Source organism: Struthio camelus, chromosome 3, assembly GCF_040807025.1.
Source record: "Struthio camelus isolate bStrCam1 chromosome 3, bStrCam1.hap1, whole genome shotgun sequence".
In the NCBI taxonomy this organism is placed as follows: Eukaryota; Metazoa; Chordata; class Aves; order Struthioniformes; family Struthionidae; genus Struthio; species Struthio camelus.
In genome coordinates, this window is record NC_090944.1 from 21,571,425 (window position 1) to 21,597,130 (window position 25,706).

At 36.9% G+C, this 25,706-nt stretch overlaps 1 protein-coding gene across 3 annotated transcripts in view; it reads left to right on the plus strand.

Moving 5' to 3' along the window:
- NBAS (NBAS subunit of NRZ tethering complex) overlaps positions 1-25,706 on the plus strand; it is a 187,445-nt gene that overhangs the window by 159,648 nt on the left and 2,091 nt on the right. For all 3 annotated transcript variants that reach the window (XM_068937157.1, XM_068937158.1, XM_068937159.1), the window contains 3 exons: positions 4,697-4,836; positions 10,159-10,303; positions 16,615-16,743. In XM_068937157.1, coding sequence (XP_068793258.1) covers positions 4,697-4,836; positions 10,159-10,303; positions 16,615-16,743 — 414 coding nt within the window. The remainder of the gene's footprint in view (positions 1-4,696; positions 4,837-10,158; positions 10,304-16,614; positions 16,744-25,706) is intronic.

Sequence of the window (25,706 nt, forward strand, 5' to 3'; positions counted from 1 at the left end):
CTATTCATATAACCTGTGTTTGGCTTTGGTAGTTTCCTATAATATTTTCTACGGTTCATTAGCATTATTATACAGCTGTTGGCATGTTCTTGATTTTAGACACAAGTAGTCCCTTATTGACAATGAAGTTGTGTATTTTAACATTTTAGCATAAAGTTTTACTTTTATTTATTTGTTTTCATAATCTACCATGAGTATTATTTCGAAAATTAATTCCTATAATTGATTTCCCCATTGTGGTGAATGCTTGCACAGCCTTTTATCCTGATAAAAAAACAGGAAGGCTGCTGTGCTTCTCTGTCAAGGAGAGCACAAAACCTAGGGGTGTATTTGGGGGGTTTTAGGGAGAGAGGGGCTCGGCGGGGGCTTATTTCATGCTCCTTTGGAATCATCTGAAGTTCAGGCGTACCTCTTACTGACTTGCTGCGGGCCAGACACTTTCCTTATTGTTCTGCTTAGTGTCCGATTCTTCCTTTCAGGCCCCTGGACTTTTAGGGGTCTGAACGGTTCATGGCAACTTATTCATATTGAAAAGGAGAAAATGAGAAAAAGCTAATTACAGTATCTCGTTACCATGGCTTTCAGGAAGATCATACCTGTAGAATTGGAGCGTCCTGTTGCGTTGTGTCATTCAGGGTCACCTGAACAGATCATTCAGTCACTCCTCAAAGCTTAGGGATAAGAGACTGTTCAGTTCAAAATGAAACTTTTAATCTTTTAACTGTTTTGTTCTTTTATTACAGCAAAGCAACAGGTTTAACTGTAACCTTGCCAGCTTCATCATCTTGACTAGTTTTCACCTCTGGGTTAAGATAAAATTTCTACCTTTTAACACAGGGCCTCCTCTGTTTTTGCTCCAGGAGGTGGCTACTCCCTCTCCATCCTCTCCCTCACCCTCCGAAAGAGGACAGGGTACAGAGGAAAAGCTGTGTTCCTATTCTTAAGGCCTAGCTTCATTAAACCGAGGCTTTTATTTTGCCATGCCAAACTACAATAACTTTGCTCACGTGTCACAAAAATGTTATTTCATTGTTTCTTGTGATTGCTGCTGGAGGACCAGGTGGTTTTGCAAGGGATCACCTTATTTTCATAGGTCATCACCCATATTATGGTGGTTAGTCTTTCTGTGGTGCTTGAGGGAGAGAGGAGTCGGTACTTTAGGCTGAGTAGCCTCTGTTTCCCCCCTATATTCCGTCAGTTTTGCAAGGACTCCAGCCAGGGCCCCTAGCACAGATTTAATGAAATCTCTTGAAATAAATGCATATAGGAACGTTTGTTTATTGCGGTGACTGAAGATTGAATTTTTAGGTAATCCTCAAATTCTTTGCAGCCCTGGAAGAAAGCCTGGGGATTTTTTTGTTCCTTTTGGAGTCTTTTCGTATGCTAGACTGCATTTGCATGTTGTCACAGAAGGATATTTTGATTGACGTGAATGTGAAACGTGTAGGAATTGTGAAAGAAGTAATAACAAAAAAATCTCATCGCAACATGTGGCTTGAATGAATTTTCTCCTTTCTTGTAGCAAGAAAGTACCTTTCTGGGGGGTTTGATTGTAACTTTAATTTCTGGAAAATCTTTAGGAAAGAATTAGAGACAGGACAAAGTATTCTGGCAGTCAAACAGAAATAGCATGGAAGCTATTTCAGGCACTTTCTTGATTTAATTAATAGTAGATAACATCTATCTTTGTGTATTTTATTAATATTTAACTTAAATATGGCCTTTTTATGTTTTATAGGAATAATCTTGAAAAGAAGTTTTAAAATGTTTTATTTTCTGTTTTTTCCGGTGCATACTTTTGATTTGCTGGTTAGGATTTTTCTAGTGACGACAGTCAAAGTCCTGCTCTTGATTGTGCAAAGACACACGTGCAAGGTAAACGCAGCTTCTTCACAAAGGTGCAGTTTTAGACACTGGGAACAATCTCACTGAACTCAGTGGGTCTCCTTATCACATTTAGTGTGAAGCATGCACAATCTTCACAGGATTGTCATGTATTTGATGGAATTTTCAACACAGGAATATTTTTTCAAAAAATATTCCCAATACAGTTCGCTCTGTGAGCATTGTCACAAACACATAGGCTGTGCTTTCTTGGCACTAAAGTATAAGTTTATATCTGAATCCCAGCTTTTTTCTCAGGTGCTGCAGAAGCCTCAGATGCACTGAGAAAAAAGAGAGAGGGCTGGTGAAGTTGGTTAGAGTAGAATAAAGCTAGTCATTTTTGGAATGTAAACATACTTGTCATCTACCCTTTAATAATTATATATTTTCCATTTGTTGCTCTTCCATTAACCTTCCATTTCCTGTATCTTTAATGCTGCACTTTAAGTTGCATTTAGTCTTACCAGTATACAGACTTGCTATTCTCGGCATTAAAAGATACTACCACCTTCTCATCTCACCTGTTTCCACAATACGTAGAAGTCCACTTAAAATGTCATATAAAAAGTGGATTTGAGTAGTTTTGTTTTTTTTTTTTTTAATATTAATAAATAGCACTATGTAAAGTTAACTTTATTACTTTTAGTGGGAAAGTGGAGACTTGTGAAAGGTGATTGTAAAAAGAAATGTTGCAGAACTAAATACGATGTTTAAGAATAGCAAGTTAATCCTTCTCATTATACTGTTGTTCACTTTGATCATATTAATATATGTTTTGTTGTAAGCAAGCATCCAGCTGTCCAAAACACTGCTTTATAACATATTAATTAACCTCATGAAAAATGTAAACCTAAGTCTGTAAAAGATGCCTTATCAAGCAGAATTATTAGAATTCAGTTCATGTTGACTAGGGTATCTGATCTATTCTCTCCTACTAATGGCTCAATTTCTGTGACAGCTCTTCTCAGCTTTTAATATTAAAATTGTCTGTGCTACTTCTTCCTTTTCTTGCTGTTACCGTTTAGAGAGAACTGAACATGCAACTTCTGTTTTGAAGTAAAATGCAATTTGTGCAGATAAGCTAAAATGTACTCAGTGGACCTTCCAGAATGCTATCTGTGTAGTCTAAATATTTAAAGAGCTAGTGGTCTGAAAAGGAGTTTAGGGACAGATGGAACAATGTGAAGGATTCTGTTATCTAGTTAGTAAATAATTTGCTAGACTGCTAAACGTTTTTGATCATTAGTGGTTAAGATGTCTCCTGTCTCTTTTACCCTTTCCTGTTCTTTGTACTATCTTCAGCCTTGTGATTTAAATATTGAAGATGATCTTTTTTTTTTTGTGAGCAACTACAGAGGGAATTTTGGGGGTATCACAAGTTGGTAGCTCGATCTCTGCTGTGTGACAGTTGTAGTACAGAGAATGTCTAAGTTTGTATATTAAGTATTTTAAATGGACAGATCTCAGAAACATTTCTTCACTCTCTAGAATGTTTTAATATGCGGTGCTTTCAGATGTACCGTGGAGACAGAGCAAATGGTTTTCAACAGCGAATCTTTTAAAGCCACAAATTATGTAGGCGACTCAATAAATGCACCAGCAATCTTTGTCTTCCAACTTTCTTTGAAAAATTTGCCCTTGATGTATCAGAGTCACTTTGAAAATGATGGGAATGTGATCTTTAATCTTTTTAAGTAGCTATGGAACTAAGGAAAGCCTTCTTCATGTTTGATGTCTTATAACTAGTTTTAGACTAAAACAAAAAAAGTCAACTTTTAATGCTGTGTATCTTCAGCTGAATCATAAGATGAAACTGGAAGTTTTCCTGGAACTTTTCCAAGTTTTGGGGGGAAATTCAGTGTTAGAATGTGTAATGACATAGAGGAAGCCGTTTTGTTGTTGGAAGAAATCATTTTTAAACTATGAGAACTTTCATATGTCAGGTGGACAGCAAATAGCTGTTTCATTTGTGAAAGCCTTCCTGGTGTGTTAGCCAAACTTTTAAACAGAAACTGCTTTTCATTTAATAGCAAGTTGGTTCTCATTTAATAGCAGCCTTCCTTCGATAGCCAGACCTTTTACCGTGCACTTTTTACCATGCGTGTTGCAGCCAGTAATTATGTTTAATAGAACCTGTCATCAGCTGAAAGCGTGAGGGAAACTGCACGGTCTGACAGAATCTTCAGGTTTCAAACTGAGCTGGACAGTGTTCCCGGTGGCTGGCTCTTGGGGTGAGGTTTTTTGACTGTTTAGTTTAGAACACCTCTATAGAGAAATATTACGGCACTTGTCAGCAAAAGCTCTTTGTTGAGTAAATGAAATTAAAATCTGCTTCCAGGACTCCTCCTCCTGGTTGAAAAGATCAGATGTTGTAAATTTAGATAAAAATACTGAATTCTCCCATGCCAGTGAAAATAATGCATGTTAGGGAAGTACTAGACCTGCCAATTCTTTAAAAAAAACAAACCAAACATATGGAGAGAAGGAAATTTAAGGAATTTTCAGTTGTTAGAAGAACACAGAGTGATAAGAGCCTTTGAACTAATCAATGAATCTGCTTTGTGCACTTCATGCTGTTTTAAGAGCGTATACCTAAGTCGTTTCTCATTGTCCCCATCTGTGTTTTCCTGTTTTAATTGCATGTTATTGGAAATGAGAGATAATAAAATAGGTTCCCAGGAAAACACCTGGGCTGTGTTCCTGAAATGTTTTACAACAGTGTTGGCCTTCACCCCAATAGTTTGCTGATTTGCTTAAATCCTTTATTTTTAAATGTTCCATTTCTATTTTTGTTTTGTTTTGTTTTTTTCAGGTAGAAATAACAGATATCGAAAGTGAAGAAAAAAGGTATGAACTTTTCCTGGGACTTCTGCGATCTAGTCATAGTCCGTCTGAGTTTCAGCACTTGGTTTTACTCCTTCAAGCTTGGCCACCTATGGAAATGAGCAACAGGTGAATATATTTTCAAACAGTCATGCAACAAAATAGTGTTAAGTTTTGTCACTTAATATGATCGTGCAGCTTCCAGTCAATGAATTCAAACGTGTAAGGGGAATATGACCTTTCTGAAGGGGTCTTACTGGGAAAAATAAATGGTGCGTTTAGAGCAGAACTGAATCAGTCTGTTTCTTCTAAAACCTGTATATGCACATGTATCATGCAGGAGGCAGAGAACCATTTTATTGCCTGAACTACTGCATACAAAGTTTTTCTAAGTACTTGAATTTAAAGTTTGCAGTTTACTCTTACTTTGGCAGTATGTAGAAAACCTGTAAGTAGGAATAAGAAGTTCTGTCTCTGGCTGCTTTTTCTAGTCAGAGCTGTATTTTACAGAAATATTTTGGAAAGCTAGTCTTCAAACAGTCACAGCAGACAATTTGTAGAAGGCCTGCGTAACGCTGCCAAGCAATGGTGCATCTCTTTTCTAGATCCACTGCCTGTTCTTTCTGTCTCTGAATAAACTATCCAAAAGCAAAGAATATACATTAGGGCAAATATGCTCAGGAAATCCTAACCCAACAATATGAAATGAAAATAATTATTTAAAAAGTTAGTATTGCACCCATTTAGAAACTGTTTATTACAAGGTGTTAATTTGGAGCCTCTTGACTGTACTATTTTTGTACCAAGTCTTTGTTTTTTGTCTATGACTTTCTGAACATACTTAAAGGTGACAATTTTAACTGCTCTATTCTGTAACTGATGTTGCTGTCTAAGATTTAAAGGAACATGCAATCTTATGTTACAGTATAGAGGCAGATGTATCCTACAAGGAGAGCAGTAATATTAGTATATCTTTTGGCTGCCTAGTACCACTTGGCATCTTTCATCTGACAGTAGTTAGGTTAGAGACACTAAATTATGCTATCTTTGGATTACTTTGGGCTATTGACTGCCACCCATCTGAACTTGAAGACTACATCCCCCCAAGTGTTTCTGTACGTTGATTTGTAAGAAAAGTTACAGAATATCTTTTTTATGAAAAGTAATTCTTTTGTGTACTTGTAAAGAACTGGTGCATTAGAAGGTAATCTGTAAGGGTTATTCACCTCCAAGCCTGCAGTTTGTTTGAAATTTATGGATAATTAATCTAAATTCTTTATGACAGTTTTATGAGCCAGAAATTGTCCTCATTGCATTAAAAATTACGAGATCTGCTGCATGATCTGTCACAAATTCATATTCCAACTTTCCTTTTTAGTTTTGGTTTAACTGTATGATTCAACACTTGATGCCTCACGGCGTGTGGTAATTGTCAAACTGTTCAAAATTGTGCTTAGAGTTCAGGAAAAAAGAAGGGAAAAATTGGGAACAAAGACTGAAGTGAAAAACTGCTGCAATACAATTAGCAATGTTCTTTTTCTCCTTGGGCTGAACAGAAAACCTGAAGATTTTGTGAAAGGAGAACCTTCCTTATAAATAGCCCATTCTTGTCTACTGCTCAGTAACAGAAGAAACTAAAAATTATGTAATTTTACCTCCCACTTTGTGTTCTGTTCCTTCAGCCTTTCTAAAGGGCTGTTTCACAAGCGTTTGCATTTTTTGTTTGCGTAGTACAACCTTCAGTGCAAACTGGATGATAACAGTCTTCTAGATTTGCAATATCCTATCTTTGAGGAGATATGATATCCCAGGAAAAGTGAAGTAGAGAAAACAAATTATTGATTAAATTTGATTTATTGTCACAACTGACAGTAGACTAAATTTCAGTAGCTGGGATACATCTTAGTTCCCAGATCTGTGGAAACTAGCACAAAATACTCAGAACACTTACACAGGGCTCACTTAGGGTTAAAAGGAGGTAGTGTAGTTACTAGACACTTGCATAATCGTGGTTTTGACACAAACCTCTCTGAGCAGCGTGTTCCACTTTTTGAACACCCTGACAGTAAAAAAAAAAAAAAAAAAAAAAAAAAGCTTTTTTTTTTTTCCTCCCACCTCACTTTTTCTTTTCGTAATAAATAGAGAAATACACAGGTTAATCAGATGAGTTGTTTTGTATTTACTGTTCTTCAATTCTTCAGTTATGTCTGCTAGCCTGGAAGGGTCTGTCACGGTCCAGGTTTGCTGGGCAGCCACACCAGAGGAGAAACATTGCTCCTCCTCACAAGAAAGTTATTTATTTGACCGAATCTGTGAACTGAAGGATAGGTTCAGGTGGCAGTATAGGAATTCTTACTTTTATGAGCGGATTTACAACATTTTTATTTACAACACTTTTTAATTAGCAATACAACACAATGCAAACAATGTAGTATATTGAACTATTTACACATATGTACATGAAGCTTCAAATAAGTAACACAAATCAACTAACAGGGAATATGGGAAAGGAATATAGGAAGGGTACCCCAACGTTGTGTGAAGCAGCGCTGGATGATGATAAGATAAAGTTCTTAATGTAACCCCGCCGACAGGCGTCTCAGTCTGGTACGGGACCATACTGTACCTGGCCACAGCAGTGGGTGTGCTGGTTCCCAGTTAAACACCATAATATTACCGTGTCATACCAGTCCAATTTTTTTGGACCCTTGTTCCAAGTGGTTCCTCGCTGATCCTTTGTTTGAGCATTGTAGAGTGCTCCCTGGGACTGAGAGCCTGTGGCACCTGCTGTTTCTCCATGCTGAGGCCTGGCAAGATTCAGTTACCTGGGGGGGGGGGGGGGGGAGGGGGGGGGTCGGGCAGAGGTCAGTTCCTATTAGCTTAATAGCTGTTTATTTAACAGGGCCTGTAAAACCAGAACAGGGTGGGAAAGAACTTTCCATCTATTCTCTTCCCTGCCTTAGGAATGTTTTACCTGGGGAGAAGAGAATTGAGGCTGCATGTCGTGAAAGACATGACAGGGATATATTTTTCTTTCCTTTTTCTTGTTTGTTTGTTTTTTTTTTTTCCCCTGTAGGAATGTTGCATCTGTAGTTACTTTTTTCATTTGGTGTTTTTTCCTCCCAATGGAAAAATTTGCCCCAATATGAAAATGTACCGAAGAGCAACGTTGTGCACTCCCTGGGGTCTTCTGTGTGTTTCGAGTCCCATTGCTTTTCTTCATTACCTCTTTTGCTTGTTACTAACAATACTTACAGAACTGATGAAGCACTTTATAAATCCTGTATGAGTAAGAATACTCATTGTTCCTTGAAAGTCCTTGTTTCTAGCTCACTTCTAGTGCTTTAAGAGAACATACATCATAGCACGATGATAGTTGAATGCTTTTTCTGTATTACTTTTTCCCCTACTTAGTTGTGTGGGCTCGTGTTATCATGGTTCCCCAGTCAGATACGGTTTGGAGGTTGGTTTTGTTTTGCTTAGAACAAGCCTAAAGGGAAGAAAGGATACAGTACTTGTTACCGAGACTTATCCTAAATTTAAATCCAGGCTATGTGCACCACGTATACAAAAGTGTACTTCTTTGTCCACAGAAATAACGTATTTGGTGTGCAAGAGTGTTTTCAAACCAATTTTAGTTGTGCTGTCATCAAAATGAATTTGACTCAAAGCATGTCTTAAACTGCTAGTAATGCTCCAAAAAATTACGTTCTGTCCTCATTCCACCCGCAATCTCACGACCTCCAGTATGATTAATTCTAAAAATAGTCGGGTACAGCTGTCTTTTGTATACCTCAATAGGAGACAGGATTAATTTCACAAACTCTTGCCAAGCAGGTTGTTAAATTTTTTGAGCTGCCTCTTATCACAGTCTGCTGAAAATAGTTTATATTTCTTTCTAATTATTTTGATTTAATTATTTTGAATTATTTTGCTCTGTAAATCCTGGAATTACTCATGCCAGAAGCAGAGGCTGTGCTACAAGTTTGAGGCCTAGCAAAGATCAGGAAAATCTTTGATTCCTTTCTGCCTTCTTTATCTGAATTTTCTCTCATCTCTCTCTCAGTTGTCGCTGACAGTTGTTTTTCTACTCCTGTCTCTGCATCTTTGGCCTGGCTGCAAGCGTTCTCTTCTCTGATCTGGTTTCTTCTCTTATTCTTGCAGTTACTGTTATTTTCAACAATTGCTGCTGAATAATACCATTAAAAAGCAACACTTTCAGAGCACTTTACAGCTCCTTCCCCGAGGTGCTGGACAAGTATCTTAATTTACACTGAATTCCAGACCAACCTATAAGAGTAATCTTGCTGTGATTTCCCTCCCCTCCTGCCCCAAACTAAAATGAAAAATTTCCCATGTCTTTGGGATATTGATTAATGGACTAAAGAGATTGATTTTAAACAACCTTTTTTTATTCCTTCTTAAATTTATGGACAGATGATCACAGTGGTTGTGTTACTGTGGCTCAATTTGATCACCATCTAAGCTGCTGTGATGTGCATGATTTTAGCCCTTTGTAGATGCGAGTTGAAATGTGTTAACTTAATCTACGTTAACAAAATGGCAGGGCGGACGTGTTCCAGTGTCATGCTTCGTGCTCTCAGTTGAAAGCTCTGTTCTGCTACTCCTTTCTGTCAGTGCATCCTGTCCTAGCAAGCACACATATCGCTAACAAAAGTGGTGAAGCGTCTCTGATCCGGGAATAGCAGCTGTAGGTCAAGATGTGCTCCAGCAGCAAAACCTTATAGTAAATGTTGCCTTTGCCAACATGCAGGGTAGTATTTACTTATATCTAACGTCTGTCTTCTGTCAGAGGCTGACTTTGCGTAAAGTCCTATGTGAAAAGGAAAGGGTATTTTAAATAGTTCAACAAGTGTGTCTGCGTCCCTGCCTAGCAAAGGGCAAGTACAGATGCACAGTGCTTCACTTTCCTGCACGCTATAATGAGCACGGAGGATGAGCTATAATCTGGGCTTTTAGGAACAAAAAGGATGTTTGTTTATTTTGGTTTGTACTTTTGTTTGTACTTTTTGGACTTGAAAAAGAACATTTGAATCTTGAAAATTTTTTCTCCACTAGGAAACAAGAGGCAAACATTTCAGAGACAGATGCTTTTAAACTGTGATCAAGACGAACAAAATTAGGAATTCTGGTTTCCTATCACCCTTCCCTCAATACTATTCTGTTTGGGAACTCGTCTGGTATAAAGCCATCAGGGGCTCTTCCTATGCTATTCCAGTTTGATCAATTTTTATCTGGCATGAATCCTCAGGGATCGTTACAGCATGTCATAATTGAAAATACTTTCACCTTCTCTGTTGCATTGAAAGAATAATATCATCAGGATGGTCACTTGTCTCAAAACCTTTTCTCTCTTTTTCATAAGATTATACTTTAATTTGTTTTAAAAATAACTACACATTTTTTTTATTATTATTTTTTGGTGGGCAGATCATGCAGAGAGAACAATCCTTGGGTGAAACTGGGAGCTGTTATGCTACAGAGATGCCCACCTGAGGAAAAAGAGAAGACAGGAAATGAAATTTTGAAAATCTGTCGTTCTTTGTATGAGACAAAGCACAAGCTCCCTGCTGAGGTAAGTTTTAATTTAAGGTGTCATGGGCCTGAGGCCTGTTTTGGATCCTAAGTGCAAGAAAGATATTGACATACTGAATCAAGTCCAGCAGAGGCTGAGAGTACTGGGTTCATTTGGCTCTAAGAAGAGATGACTGAGGGAACTCTTATTTCTGTCTCCCAATACTTAATGGGAAATGTATGGAGGAGACGGAGCCAGCCTGTTCTCGGAGGTGCTCACTGATAGAATGGCAGGTAACGGAGACAGGTTACAACCTGAAAAGTTCTGATTACATATAAGGAAAAAAATTTTCACCATGAAAGTGACGAAACACTAGAAGAGAGGGTGTGGAATGTCCACCTTTGGAGATATTCAAAACTTGACTAGATGAGGCTATGGGCAACTTGATATTCATGGATCTGCTTTGAGTGGGGGGTGATTTGACTGGGTATTTTCTAGAGGTTAATTCCAGCCTGAATTATTCTTTGAAGAAAGGTTCTAACAGTGCATTACTGGTTGCAGTCAAAGTGGCAAAAGTTATTAAATAGTCAATAGTTTTCCCACTAATATATGTATAAGATTTAGTAAGGAATCCCTAAAAACTTTTTTGTGATTAAATTTGGAATCCCTAAAAACTTTTTTGTGATTAAATTTATATATAAGCACTGCTTCTTTGAAAGAAACATGGTATTCTGTCTTTCTTAACCATGTATGCTTACTTGCATACGAGCACCTCTTAAGCGGAAGATTAATGAAGTGTTTTGTAGATAAACATCGTATAGTCATGAGGACAGGTTTGAGAAATGCTTAATACATTTCACATAACTTTAGAGTAGTCCTGCGCATATTTCTTACTATGCTAATTAATCCCTTATAATCATTTTCACACAATCATAGTCTTCATTATAAAAAATAGCTGTTATTAAGACTCAAAGCAGAATAGAAACAGCGCAGTCCATTTAAAATGTAGACAAGCAGGGGGTTCTCTTTTAATTTTATTTTTTATTTTATTTTATTTTGACTGGTTTTTGGCCAAGTTCAAAGCCTGTATAAAACATAATTCCAGAAAGTGTCAGTAAGCTGAACTGATAAATTCAGTTTCTGGTGGAAAGTAAGTTTCTGTATCCTTGGGTTTGGCATAATTGTATGCAGTCTGTCTTTACCGTCTTGACTTGTGCATGGTAGCTCTTAAAAGCCTCTAGATCTTACCAGGGCATAGGATTAGCCAAACTTTGACAAAGAGTAGAATTTTCTAATTCACCAAACTGATTTAGGAAGACAAATCTCATTTATGGTCATTTTTCTAAAGCAGTCAGTTTCCCAGTACCAAGAGGTCTGCATAAGAATGAGTTGTGCTCTGTTCCTTTTTTTAATTTATTTATTTTTCTTGAGCTACATAACAAGTCCTTATTTACACATTTGCCATTGACTGACTGCTACGTTAAGAGATGCCTTCTTTTTTAATGGTACGCTATGCTGGAGGACTGCTTGATGTGGATGTGAATATACAGATACAATATAGAGATGCATTACTAGTGAAACTTATTCTGGTCCTCAAAGAGCTTGACCAATGTAAAATTCTGTTTTTAAGACTAGAATGCTGTGCAGTAACAGGAACTACATACAATGTTATTGTATAGCTAAAGCAATACAGCCTGTATTTGCAGACATGTCTGTGCTGAGGATGTTGTGGGAACGATGTGAGTGAATTTAACTAGCTGATTTGTATGCATACCTACGGTAGTTAAGTGCACAAATTAGAGAGTTGAAATTACGTAGCTAAGTTAGATGGAAATCTGATTACTGGCAATTAACCCGTTTAGATGACTTCACATTTCAGTAAATACACTGATTGAGAGGACAAATCTAGAGTGGTGGAATTTTAAGAAACTGGAAGATCAATTTATGACCGTGAATAACATTTGCCATTCTGAAGTCCAAAGCTTGTAATGGAAAAAGTATTTAACTTTAAGTCATGATGGTGTAAAAATTAGAAAAACTTTTTTAGATCTACCTGTAATCACAAAAGTTTATTACTTTATTCCTCCTGATGCTGGACCTTCCTTTTTATTTATGAGACAGATTTTTTCATTTCTTATACATTAAATAAGCATTATTTTATTTGCTTGGAAAGCACATGTGTTTTTTGAACTACCTGGCATCTCCTGCACTGCCTGATTAATTGCTTTAGAAAGTGTTCTTCCTCCTCCTCCTCCTCCTTCCAGTAAATGTTGAAGTGTGACTCCTCTGAATATCTGTATCAACTGATGGCCTTATGTCAGTTAACGTAAATACAGAAATGGGAGAATGCATCTAGTCCCTTATCACAGAATCACAGAATCGTTTAGGTTGGAAGGGACCTCTGGAGATCATCTAGTCCAACCTCCCTGCTCAAGCAGGGTCCCCTAGAGCATATTGCCCAGGATCACATCCAGACGGCTTTTGAATATCTCCAGCGAAGGAGACTCCACCACCTCTCTGGGCAACCCGTTCCAATGCTCTGTCACCCTCACAGTGAAGAAGTTTTTTCTCAGGTTCAGATGGAACTTCCTGTGGTTCAGTTTCTGCCCGTTGCCTCTTGTCCCGGGCACCACGGAGAAGAGACTGGCCTCATCCTCTTGACACTCCCCCTTCAGATACTTGTACACGTTTATGAGATCGCCTCTCAATAAATGTGATTACTTTTATCTGTGATTACTTTGAGGTTCTGGTGGCCTTAAAATGATTATCTCCTAGCATAATACAGCAGCCATTTGGTCTCCTTTTTTTTTTTCCTAATTTTGGTAGCTGGTTATTTATGTTTTGTATATATGAGTTTGCATTGTATATTTTTATTCATTCACTGGGTGATCAATTTCTTTTGTTCAGACAATTTTGAATTTAAATGCTGTCCCCTCAGTCTGCTTTCAGCTTCTCCCAGCATGATACTGTTGTGTATAAATGCACAAGTGTACTCATTATCCAGTCATCCATGAAAATACAGAATAGTACTAGGCCTAGAAGAGACTTCTATGAAATCCTCTTGATATGCTTGCTATAGCATATCTAGCTAACCGCATAGCTAGATAGAAAAGTTATTTAACAAAAGTTTCAGCTAGATCAAGGTCATCCAGATTTTGGATTAGGGCCGACCTTGTCCTTCTCACAGGTAACACCACAGCTCCTCCCACAGGCAGACAGACACCTGAACGCCTTCCAGTGCTTATTGCAGAGGTTAATGCTGCTTGTGTTGCAGTGGGAAATGCGGTTGTGGCTGGCTGCTTAAAGATGCTCCTTCCTGCCCAAAACAGCAGTCTAGGCATCTGTAAAAGATGTATGAGGTGTTTTTTTTTACTATTTGGACAGCTTTATACGCTTGTTTCCTGCCACTTCCTGTGGAAAAGTAGACAGAAGCCACTCCAAGGGTTTGCAAGTCGGACCAAGATATCCTAGACCTTCTTTCCTTAGTGTCTCTGAAAACGTATCGTGAAACACTGTCAAAGTCTTGCTAAATCCAAAACACACCATAATTTCTATTCTAGGCCTCATACCTAACCACTACATCTGATACAGGAGCCTATAGGAACAGATTTTCGTACCATTTATTCTTTTGTTTGGTTTTTCATTGTATGTTTTAATATTTTTCATGGGATTGAGATGTCTAATTGGTTTATAATTCCTTTTCCTTTTGCATGTCTGCTTTCTTCCATTTCTAAAAGACAGAGACTGTAATTTCTCTTTTCCAGTCTTCTAGAACTTATGTTATTGAGTGTAATGTCGTAATGTCTCTTAACTTGCTTTTATTATTTCTGTAGGTGTTTTAAGGTAAATTTTTCAGGCCTAGAAAGTGATTATTATTTTTTTTTTTTAATTCTAGACTGAATTTTGACACTGAAGTCTCGCCCGTTATTATTGGCAACTGTTAATTGTTTATTTGGCTGACAGCTCTTTAATGAGAATTAAAGCAAAAAGATATAAAGCACTTTGATTTTCTTGACTTTTTGTTACTGGCTTATTCTCATTGTGTCAAGAATCATAAAGTCATGTGTCATAATGTACCATGAAAATGGAAACAGTGCAATCTTTTCTTATAAGAAATATTAAGTGAAGAAGGGCGAGTAAAAAGTGCCCCTCTCCGTAAACATCGGGGGGGGTCTGACACTAGAATATAACCCCGTCTCAGTAAGGTTGCATTTTGGTAGGATACTGAAAATGTGGGGCAAAAGAAAAGGCCTGCCAAAGTTAATGCATGAATTAAATGACCTTAAAGTGGAAGACAAAAGGAGTGCAGTATACTAGCTTATCAGAAATTGAAAAGTAAATTGATTATATTCTGCAGATGTTTTTAGAGGGAATAGAAGCTAATAAAGAGCTTTCTTTATTTGCAAGGAAAGAAATAACAAGAACCGGTTGAATTTAATTTAGACTATTTCAGATTTTAATAAGGCATGATATTTCGACAAGAAGTAAAATTTATTATTGGAACGTAGGCTTTCCCTTCAAGGGAAATGATGGATTCTGTGTGCTTAAGTGTTTTTGTAGTAAGGCTGGGTAGCTATCTGCTAGATATACTGTAATTGGATACAAGTTGCTTAAGTCATCTGGCTAGTAACTACCTGAAATCTAATGATCTTTGCTTCCAAAATCTGCTAGCGTCAGATAAGCATTAGTCAGTTAGGTAGTTAAGCGTGTGTTTTCTTAGGTTGAAGCTTTATGCCTCTCTGAGTGAAGTAGATTGTGCTAGAACACATCTAGTCGAAATGTCTAACCACTACTAGACTATAATATCCAAGCATCTCAATAATAGTAAAGCTAGCCTGTCATCTGAGCTATATTTTATTTCTTTGCAATAGCAATGTTGATATTTGCATTATTACATTTACTTGCTGAGTAATGAGTTTCCTTTTTCTTTATTTTAAGGTAGTTCAATGAGGCAGGAAACTCTTATTCAATATCTTTTATCTCCCTACCCTGTTGCTTTAAAAAGGCTTACTGTACCTAGTATCATTTTACAATTTGCTTGTTTTCATTTTTCTTCCTCCTACAGCTTCAAATATGATTTGGGGTTCTTTTTGAGAGCCTTTTTATGGTTACGGGTTATTTCTTACAGCACTGCTTCTCCACTTAAGATTTTAATAGGCTTTCAGACAGAAAAAGTTGCCAACTGCGGTAAAACAGCTTTTTCGTTCAGTTGGTTTTTCTTATGACCCTCAAAATTTATTTTTCTGACCATAAGCTGTATTTATTACCATGGATACACCTTAAAAAATAAAAATAGAAAAAGAGGACTTATAGAATCAGCAGTGCATTTTGGTCATCAAGTCGTTATACTTGTCAAGATTAGAAAGAATCATTTGGGTTCTCTCATAGTAATAATCAGCCGATGAACTCCTCGGACAAGTGCTGATTCTCTAAAGGTTGTGGTGAAAGATACCACCTCGAAGATTTGGATACCGTTTTCCAGGTGTCGGTGTTGTACAATACACAGAACACTTAAGCCACGTATTCTAGGACAACTTACGCTCTCCCTGGAAAGTGGTTGTGGCAAGTGAACAAAATTCTTGCAAAAGACAAAGAAGAAAAGCCAAATTATAAGTTGTTAGTCTAAATAGTTTTTTAATGTATAAATGAATGATTCATTGCAATACTAAGGAAAAACAAAACTGCAAGGTAAATTTAGGAGATTATTTTACTGAAGGCCAAGGTAAAGATTTGGAAATTTGGATTTTTTTTTAAGCTTTTTCTTTTGTCAGTTTCTTTTTGCATCAGATTTATGAAGTTAAATAATTTGTGCTGTATTACAAAATATGAAAAGTTGTATGAATGAGGGAAAGGTAATTTGCTGAGGTTTAGTCTTGTATGAAACATTTGAAAAGATTTTGGAACAGAGCTTTGTGATGTTGAACTCTCTGATATGAGGCAATATTCTTAACTCCTCCTTTTTCTAATTCCGCTTTTATGATTGCATAATTGAGTTACAGAAGATATCACAGGTGTTTGTTCAATTTCTTCCTGTGCCTTGCAGTATTTCAGTGAGCACACAAATATATTTAATCCCTCACAGAGCTGTATTTGCTCTGTCATTCTTTCAGTAAAACTCCGGGATTGTAATAGTGATTCAGTACCTACCTTGTCTCTAATATAGCAAGCATTTCACTTACAACCCTGTATTCCAGTTTTTTAAATTTGTGTTTTCAAGTTCCCAGGGAAAGTTATTTCCATCAGGGAATTCATTTGTTTTAGATGCTGGGCTTTCATTTTGCATTTAACACAGAATTTTCATAAACTTTAGTATGAATGATGATGTTAGCATCTCCTGAGATCTCACTGAATGAATTTATTTTTATTTTCAGTGTATGAAAGAATTATGTTTGCTGCTACTTAGCCAGTCCCTCCTGCTGCCATCCCTGAAACTGCTGGTAGAAAGCAAAGATCAAGATCTTCATGCTGTGGCACTGGAGCATATAAGAGCTGTTGCTAAGGTATGAGCAGTTGAATTAACCATCTTTCAGAGCTTCAAGGAATAAATTCGCTTTTTTATTTTCATATAGTAAGCAGAGACTATTGGGCCCCTTATCATTATTAAGATTTTTCTACAGCTGTTGTGTCCACAGTGAGCAGTAACATGGGCTAGGAAGATCTTTTATGTACTTGAGGTGGTTAAAACTCTTAGTATTTTCTTTAAATTAGCTAGTACTCTGTTGTAAGTCAGTGTGCCTGAACAGAAATTATTGTGTTAAGTAGAGTGTTACCTCTGTATTCATATTCTACGGCCTTGTAGGTTTTTGTGTGTATGTGTGATAATAGTACACCAAATGAGATAACTTATTTCTGTTAGACTTGGCGCTTTGTTCATATACCTGTGATGAGATGTTATATCACTGTTTTTATTGTAGAATGGTTGAAAAGTAGGAGAGTATGTTTTGGTACTTTTATCCATTTTCAAACAGATTTTATTGGATGCTGTAGCAAAGTTCTTAGAGGAAAAAAGCAAATACTGTCTTTTATTTTCTTTGGACAAGAAGTGAAAGACGTTACTGTATACTTTTCAACTGTTGTATAAAGTTACACCACTACTCATTATTGCCTATATATTTACTTTTCAGTTAAGTAATAACACCTAAAATGATGAAACCTAGTCTGCTAGACAAAAGCATTGTTCATATTACCTCTTAGCTTTTTTCTGAAAACTGAGCTTGGTTTAAAACTTCCTCAAGCTCTTAATCGAACTAGTGCGAGTACAACCTGAAAGACTTCTTGTTAGCTATGATCTGCAGTCTAGCAATCTGCCACCAAAAAAAGGACATTGTTTTCACAGACCACTGTAGGAAGGGGAATGGCTTTCCTTTCTGGCTAGATAACTCCATTGAAGGTTTCCAGACGTATAGTATTTAGGCGTGCCCACTGAAAAACGTTATCTATATTATCTCCGAATTCTGTACTGTCTCTTAGGGAGCTCTTGGTTGCATATAACAACAAAAAACAATAATTGAAGGCAAATTTCTGGTGTGCTACTTCAAAAGTGACATCTGCTTTGAGCTGGAAAATACTCTGAAAGGGCTGGAGATGTCTGTAATGGAACTGCCTGCATGTTCTTACAGAAGCCTCCCCAGGACAAAATCTTTTAACATGTGATTTAGTGGAACACAGATTGAAAAAGTAACTTTTTTTGAAAAAGTACAAAAAACTCACCTCACCTATGAGAGACAAAGTAAGCAAAATTTCCGCCCTTTCCTGAAAAGTCCTTCTGGGCTGGCCCTCGCTCTGGCTGTATTCCTTCCAACGGGTTTTTCAGATTCCCTAATGCAATAACAGCCCCTACTTTTGCACCACTCTCTCTTCCCTTGGAAAGATCCTTAGCATCCTGCTCTTCTCAGGATTAAGTGTCTGTCCTGCTCAGTTGTTCCTCCCAATTTGCTCTATCTTTTTTTGTCTGCTGCACACTGTGTTCCAGGAGCTTTCTCCTTTTGCGCATGTTGAACTGCAGAAGGAAGGTTTTATCTCCTTCTCCTTAAGGAAAGCTCCAGAACACAGCGTAGAGACCAGCCAGAGAAGCAGGAAATCTGGAAGCACAGACTCTGACTTCACGCATTGCTAATTTTCCTTCAGAACTACTTAGTTACTGGAACGGATAAACCGCCAGCTGCTAACTTGTTTTCTGTTTAAAATGGTTGTGTGGAAGGTGACAGTGTATATTATGTGTAATATATATTTGCTTGTATCAAATTCCACTATCACAGTTAGCATCTGGTATGAATTTGGAGTTTCCTAGCTGAGTTTGTTCTAGGCAAAGCACCAGAAATTTTATGAAGGTGTTTCTATTCAGTTTTTCATGCAAATAAAATGCAAGTTATCTGAATTTTCCCCTAAAAGTAATGTTATAAATATTAACCACCAAAACAATAGATTCTCTTCATTGAATTGATACTTTTCTTGTAACGCTTGCAATTTGAGATTTTGGATCTGCAAAGCAAGATGCAGACAAGATGATTGTACAAAAAAGTAATTGGGGATTTGATATATGCCTGCACTTTCTGATCTGTATGCTCTTATTATCCTTTTACAATTAACTTTTTTGTTGACAAGTGAAAGCTGCTCTGTTCGTGACTAGCTCGTAAGCTGGCGATCAGGGATTTATATCTGAATACATTTTATTTAACTATTTTTAAAGTACAGTGCACAATAGTGTTATCTGAATAGCTGCTAATTGTGTTGCTCTCTTAACTGACCTTCCCTTTCCAGTCTCCACGTTTCTGGTTGATTGCATTATAGTAAAGCTTTTAGGTCTAGGAAACATATTATCTTCTTACTAATACAAAGCACTCATGCATGCCTGAAATATAATATTTTTTGGCCTTCTTATGCAGGAGGCACCTTGATAAGCTATTTTCTAAATTTTTTCTTCTAAATTCAATGTTAATTTGTGCATACAATTCTGTAACAGTGGTGCATAACCTAGAATTTTCACAGCATTTAGCCTTGGTCTAATGTTTCCTCTTAAGTCAAAGAAAATTTAAATATTGAGTTGATTACATCAGGCATGGAGCCTAGCCAATATGTGAGATTCACTGCCCGTGTTAGAAAAGCAACTAGCACAGAAGAATGCCATGATAAATTTAAAAGCTTTTCCCGTGTTGTTTAGAAAGCAGGTCTTTCTCCTTGTTTTGTATGCATCTCTTTTGTTAGTTAGTGTTTTACTAAAAATGTTGCTGAGCTATGTCAATGTTGTTTATTCAGTATAATTTTGTATGTACTTTGTGCTTACCAAAAACACAGCAATAGGACGGTTAGCACTTTTTTTTGTAGAGCTGGTAATGAATTTTTCATAGGAAGCCCATTCCTGTTTACATTAAACAGGAAAAGGACAAATAACATCTGGCAAACTGAAATCATAGCTATTGATTCCCTGACATAGTGCTAGCACAGCTCAGAAACGTGGCTGTGAGAAAAATACAGCACTTGCTTGCTGATATGGTATATTAGTTAGCCATTTGTTGTATGTTGCTGACAGCTTTATGGATGTTTACAGTTAAAAGGATGATGTTGAAGTGCTGATACTAGGAATTGCATAGCTTTTGCCTATAATAAAACAACCAGGATTTTGTGTAAGCTTTTTTTTAAAATGCAGACCTTTCTTTTTATTGTGTATCCTTTTATAAACTGACAATTGCCATTTTTGGATAGCAGAAATACCTAGTCTTTATCTGTATTCAGTATAGTGGGTGAATAATTAAATAAAGATCATTTTAATTTATTTAAAGTAGCTTATTACTGCCAGTAGGACTTAGTTTGCTTTTAAGAGTCAGATTGTTTTGAGGAAAGGTTTTAGAGTTATCTGTTTGCTTGATGTTGGAAACATCGGGAGGGATTTTTTTGTACTAACAAAACAAGCAAATATTCTGTTAGGTGTTGGTAGGTGTATTCTTAAAACAGCTTGCGAATGAGAGTCAATATAATCAGTGCAGGTTCAAGGCTTTAACAGTAGTAGAACTAGAGAATATTTTTAGTTAATCTAAAATAATAACTTATCCCAGTTTGCATACTATACTTTCAACGTTGAAGTAATGAGACTATCTGTACAAAATCATTAGTAAAAATGTAATATGAAAAGTTATGAAGAATGTATGAAATTAATGGAATTTCCAATTATATCGAGACAATCTCTTCTTCTGTTTGTGATGACTCACTTTGCGTGGCTTCTCTTTTAAAACAAATCTTGTAAAATTATGTGCATATAACCTAATAGTGGTTATATTAATTATCTCTTGCCTAGTTGGTAGGATCTCTTCTCTCCCTTTTCTTGTCCTCTTATTTTATTTGTCTTTTAGCTGTATGGACTCCACTCAGGAATAAAATGAAAACTATTTTTACCTCTGCTAGCGGTTTAGAACAAATACTCTTGAGAAAGAGCGAGCTCTGTTCTTTTCTGCTGTTGTCATCAGCGGCTCTTACCTTTCCATTAGTACCCGTGTTTCATAATGCATGGATTTCATAATGCATAAGTTTTGGAGTCGTAGAGCAGGATGAAATATTGTCCTTGGATAATGCCGGACCCTCTAGACACCTGCACAAAAAATGCTGACAGGGAATTACCCAGACCCTGACCTATCCCGTATTCCATAAGGCAAAAGGACCCTTTTAACCTGCTCTTGCTTATCCAAAATTCTCACAACAGGAGAGATGTTTTGGGATAGACTACATACCATTAAGTATAGGTATAATGTCCATATAGGCTGTATTAGTGAACAATACAAATATTGGGTACTGATATAAGATGTGGACTTAGTCCTTTTTTTTTTTTTTTTTTTTTTTTTCCTGGAAAGTGGATGCACAAAGTTCTTGCCTTCATGGTCACGTGAAATTTTGGAGGCCTTTGCAGTTAAACAGTAAAGCTTCTTAGATGCCTAAAGCTCCTCTTCTGAGTATGTTAGAAGAGCTGTCCTCTTTGGCAGAGCTGACATTTACTCACCTGTTTTGCATCTAAGCTTTTTATAAACTTACAGACTCGCTGCCTTTGCTTGCTCAGGGGAGCTGATGCCATAGTAGAGCCGAGTACCTCAAATCTAAGCCTGTTTATAGTTCATAACATCTGCGTGCTGATGACAAAGCCCCAGGCTGGCAAACTTAAACCTCAGTAATTGTATACCGCCGACACTGAACTGAGCGTAAGACACAAACGACCGTTCTGATCCAGAAACAGAGCAATCGGTGGTAGGGGGTGTATATCAGTTGGACAGCTGCTTGTTCGGGTCGTTTGCCTAGGGCAGTGTGGAGAGAGGTTGAATGCCGTGTCTTCTCCAGGAGCAGCATGCAGGAGTCTGAGAGCTCTGTCCCCTTCCTGTTGAACACACGCAGAAAGAATTTAAGGCTCATGGAGACGCAGAGTGCAAGTGGATCCCTACTTCTGTACGTGTTGAAGGGAACCTTGGCAAGACGTAGTTTTCCATCTGTAGTTTTAGAAACATTTGTGAATTTTACATTAAAGGGATTTTTGATAAAATATACAAACTCTGTTGAAACTGAGTGCTGTATAGTGAGAGCACCTGTTGCAGTTGTGTTTCTGTGCTGCATTTCTCACTTTCTAGATGAAACACATGTTTACCATAAAAAGGTATCTGTCATCACAGTCTAAATCTAAAGAGTGAGCTAGTCATCAGAGATACCACGTGAATGCCTACATTGATTTCAGCAGTAAATTTCAACTGTTACCTAAACAGATACGTAGATTAAAGAAAAAAGGCAAGATTTCCTCCCCTTAGCAAAGTGTCTGCATTAGTTCTTCCCTTTGTGCCAATGCACGCTGTGTGTATGGGTACCACGCTAGGTCTGTGCTGTAAAATGCTGTTGAAGGAAAATGGCTAAAGCTTCTCCTATTCGAAGCCTTCCAAAAGTAACAGGTTTTACCGTAATGAAAGATTCAGTATCCTTCAGCAGGAAAGTCCAGATATACACAATGACTTTTCTCCACAGTGTATATTCTGAGTTTGTCATTACTGTGGTTTATGGTTTATTCACATGTTCACAGGATACAGAAAGTGGCTGTGTATTCATTTGTGTAGAGGATACCTGCATCTCAGATTTACTTAAACCGCATTCAGCTGCGTGCTGTATCACTGGGAAACTGCTTCTGGGGGCTCAGCTGTAGTCGCTTTGCTGGAACCAGTGCTTTAAGACTTGTTTAGGATCTCAGGATAGTAAAGGCATGCAGGCAGATAAAAATGACTCATTAATAAGAACATGCCTTTGCTCGCTGCTCAGAAGTGGCTTTCTAATGGTGGGACGGTAAGGTTACTTTTCAGTAATTCTCTTAACTGAGTTTTGCTCTCTTTTTACAGATCTTGTCAAAGGAGGGATTTCGAAAAAGAAAATATAATGCATTTAGAGAGTCTTAGTCTACTGTAGTCTACTGTTTGGCATGTTTATGCTAGGAATATATACTTGCAACCTGTATGTGCTAATTTAAATAATATTTCAAGTGTGATTGAAATCATTGGCAAGCAAAAATAACCTTTAAGGTTGTTTTGAATTTATATTGAAAAATTATTAAACTTTACAATATGGCTATGCCTATGTAAAGCCACGTATCTTAAGTATAATCATTGAGGACAAAAAGTCCATCTAGACCAGTATCTTGCCTCCAACAGAGGCAATAATTACAAGCCTGTGGAAGAGTAAGAACAGGGCAAACATGTGGGCTCTTCTCCTGAGTTACTCTCCCCACTTCCAGTTATTTTTACCTGTGTGTGTTGTGTACTCAGTAACTCTCTGTGGTTTTCTTTCTCAATCTTGTCTAATTCCCCCAAATGTGTTTCCTTTTATTTACTCTGATCCTACTTTAATCTGATCCTAATAGCTTCATTGATGCTTCATGATTCTTGTTTTATGAGAAGTTTAATCAATCCCTCTACATTCTAACTCTGATATCTCTCATATAATCCCTCAGCTGCCTCTTTTCTAGTCCTAGCTTGCTGAGTTATTTCTTGCACTAATGCCGTTTACACATATTAACACTCCCTATACTATATTTTTTACTTTTAAATATATGCTATCTGTATCTACCTTTGAAGTGTTTTAGTAAGTTTTTGCTTTAATGTTCATTGTTCTAATTTAAAATTAATTTTAAATTTATGTGGTCTTAAAATACGTTGAAATTGATTTAATTTTTTAAAATCTTATTTTTATAGTTTAACCAACCTTTACTGCTCAGTATATAAGGTATCTTTAATTAAGTTTTTTATATATATTAACATTATGTTAATATGATCTGCATAGGTGTTGCTAAGTAATTTCTGCATGTGCATTTGTTTTTATTTAGATTGCTCAGCTGTTTCATATACATCTGACACTCGGCATACTGGCATGATATGGAGTTGCAAAAAACAAAATAGATATTCTAGCTTCCTCAGATTACTGTTTTTATACAAATTTCTCATCAAACACCAACTTCTCTGTGTTCCTCCCACATCTATCAGACTGCACTCAAACTTATCAAAGCGCTGCAGAAATAGACAGTGATCTTAGCCACGTGAAATGTGTTCACAAGATCTGGTTGCCATCTTATGTTTCCATCCAGTTGCCTGGAGGAAAAACAATATAAAGGTTTCATTCTTCTGACCAGATCTTCTGACAGCCTTGAAAGTCAGAAAATGGGAACTGTTTGCTAATCAGTTTAATTTACTGGACTGGGCAAGCTTAAGTATGAGCTACTAGCCTCAGCCAAGAGCCTTTTGTATGCTCTTGTGTATATGTACATATACACAATATATGCACATATGACCATATGACAATGGTCTTGTCTGTGCATATGTATAGGTTGCTCTGCTTTTGTGTTATATGCTGGCATCTTCATGTCCGTAAGTATAGCTCATGTTGCTCATAGGTGATTATGAGTGGTTTAGTTATTTTATGTTTTGTTTTTGTGCTAAAAGATATTTTACTTTCCAACTTGTCTGTCTCCAGTTTCTAGATTTTCAGTGTATGAAATTTCACTAATTTGTAGTACTTTTCATTGGCTGAATAAAAGCCTAAAAAGCTAATTTAAATCAAACCTCACATCGTGTTGTTGATCTCATAATAATCATTACTGATTTTTTTTTTTTCATAAAATCAAACAAGAACACCTGTGTGCAGGTCAAGATTAGAACGTGTGGAGCTCAGAGGTGGGACAGAATATTCCTCCCGACTCCCATCTCAGAAAAGAGGAGAACTGGCTGGATAATGCTTTAGCTTGCTGGGTGGTATGCTATACGATGCCAACATTAGGAATTTTATTTAATCAGTCTACCTTCAGCAGGAAAATATGTCAATAATTGACATGTGGAAATTCGGGGGGTTATTTAATAACTAAGGGTTTAAAGAGTAGGCAACTTAAAGTAGGTATCCCTACCTTTCTGGGAACTGTTCTGTAAACTGGAGCTAGAACTGCTATGCATTATTCCATTAGCATCAAAGTCTTTTGTGTAGCTAATTGGGAAAATGCTGAAGATTTGGAGGAAAAGAAATCAAGATTATTTTTAAGATTTCAGTGGAAAGAAGAGAAAAACGAGTACCCAAGTGAAATAATAGGAGAAATAGCGTAAGGGTGAAACGGCAATCTCTCTTCCTGATTAACATGATAAATCAATCCTTTTTTTCTGAAGGAGTTCTGAAATTCCAAAGCAAGTGAAAATAGTAAATGGAAAGTAATAATAGTATGTTTAAATGGTAAATTAGGGTTAACCCTTGGGAATAATGGTTATTTGGAGAATAACTACACCTGGAATCTTTTATATAAAGATTTGAGCTTGATGAAGTATAGCAGCTTTTCACGCTACAGTACTTCATGTTCTGTCCCTTTCTTGTTTTAATTATATTTAATATTATAAAGAGTGCATCTCTTCCAAAATACTGATCAACAAATTGTTCAATGTCCTTTGCTTATTGCATGCATCCTTTCAGTCACTGTGCTGACTTTTCAGCTCTTCAAGAGAAGTGAAACTTATATTCGTTAGTATAAAGTATTTAGATACAATAAATACGTTTCTTGTAAAAGAATTTGCAGTTACTTCAGAGAAAATGCTTTTGAAGTTAGTGGCAGATTTCTAATTGATTTCAGTGGAAGGAGCTAGCTAATAGTACCTTATGAACTCTCTGTGTTCCTCTACGTACAAATGGAGCGTCGATTCCTCCAAGTTTGGCGCCAAAACTTGGAGTCTTGTCATGACGTGCGTTCACGAGAAAGTTAAGTGCTTGCTCTGATTTGTACTTCGATGGACCATTTACCTTAGTAAATGGTGTGCATGGTCTCTCATAGCGTGCGTCTGAGATTTTTACCAGCAGGTGTGGTTTTCTGGACTAATAGATGATGGTTAAGTTTAATCTCCCTGGAAGAATAAATAATAATAATAAAAATGTAAATTGATATTGCTAATTACATCTCACTCTGAAAAACGGTCGTGGAAATTTT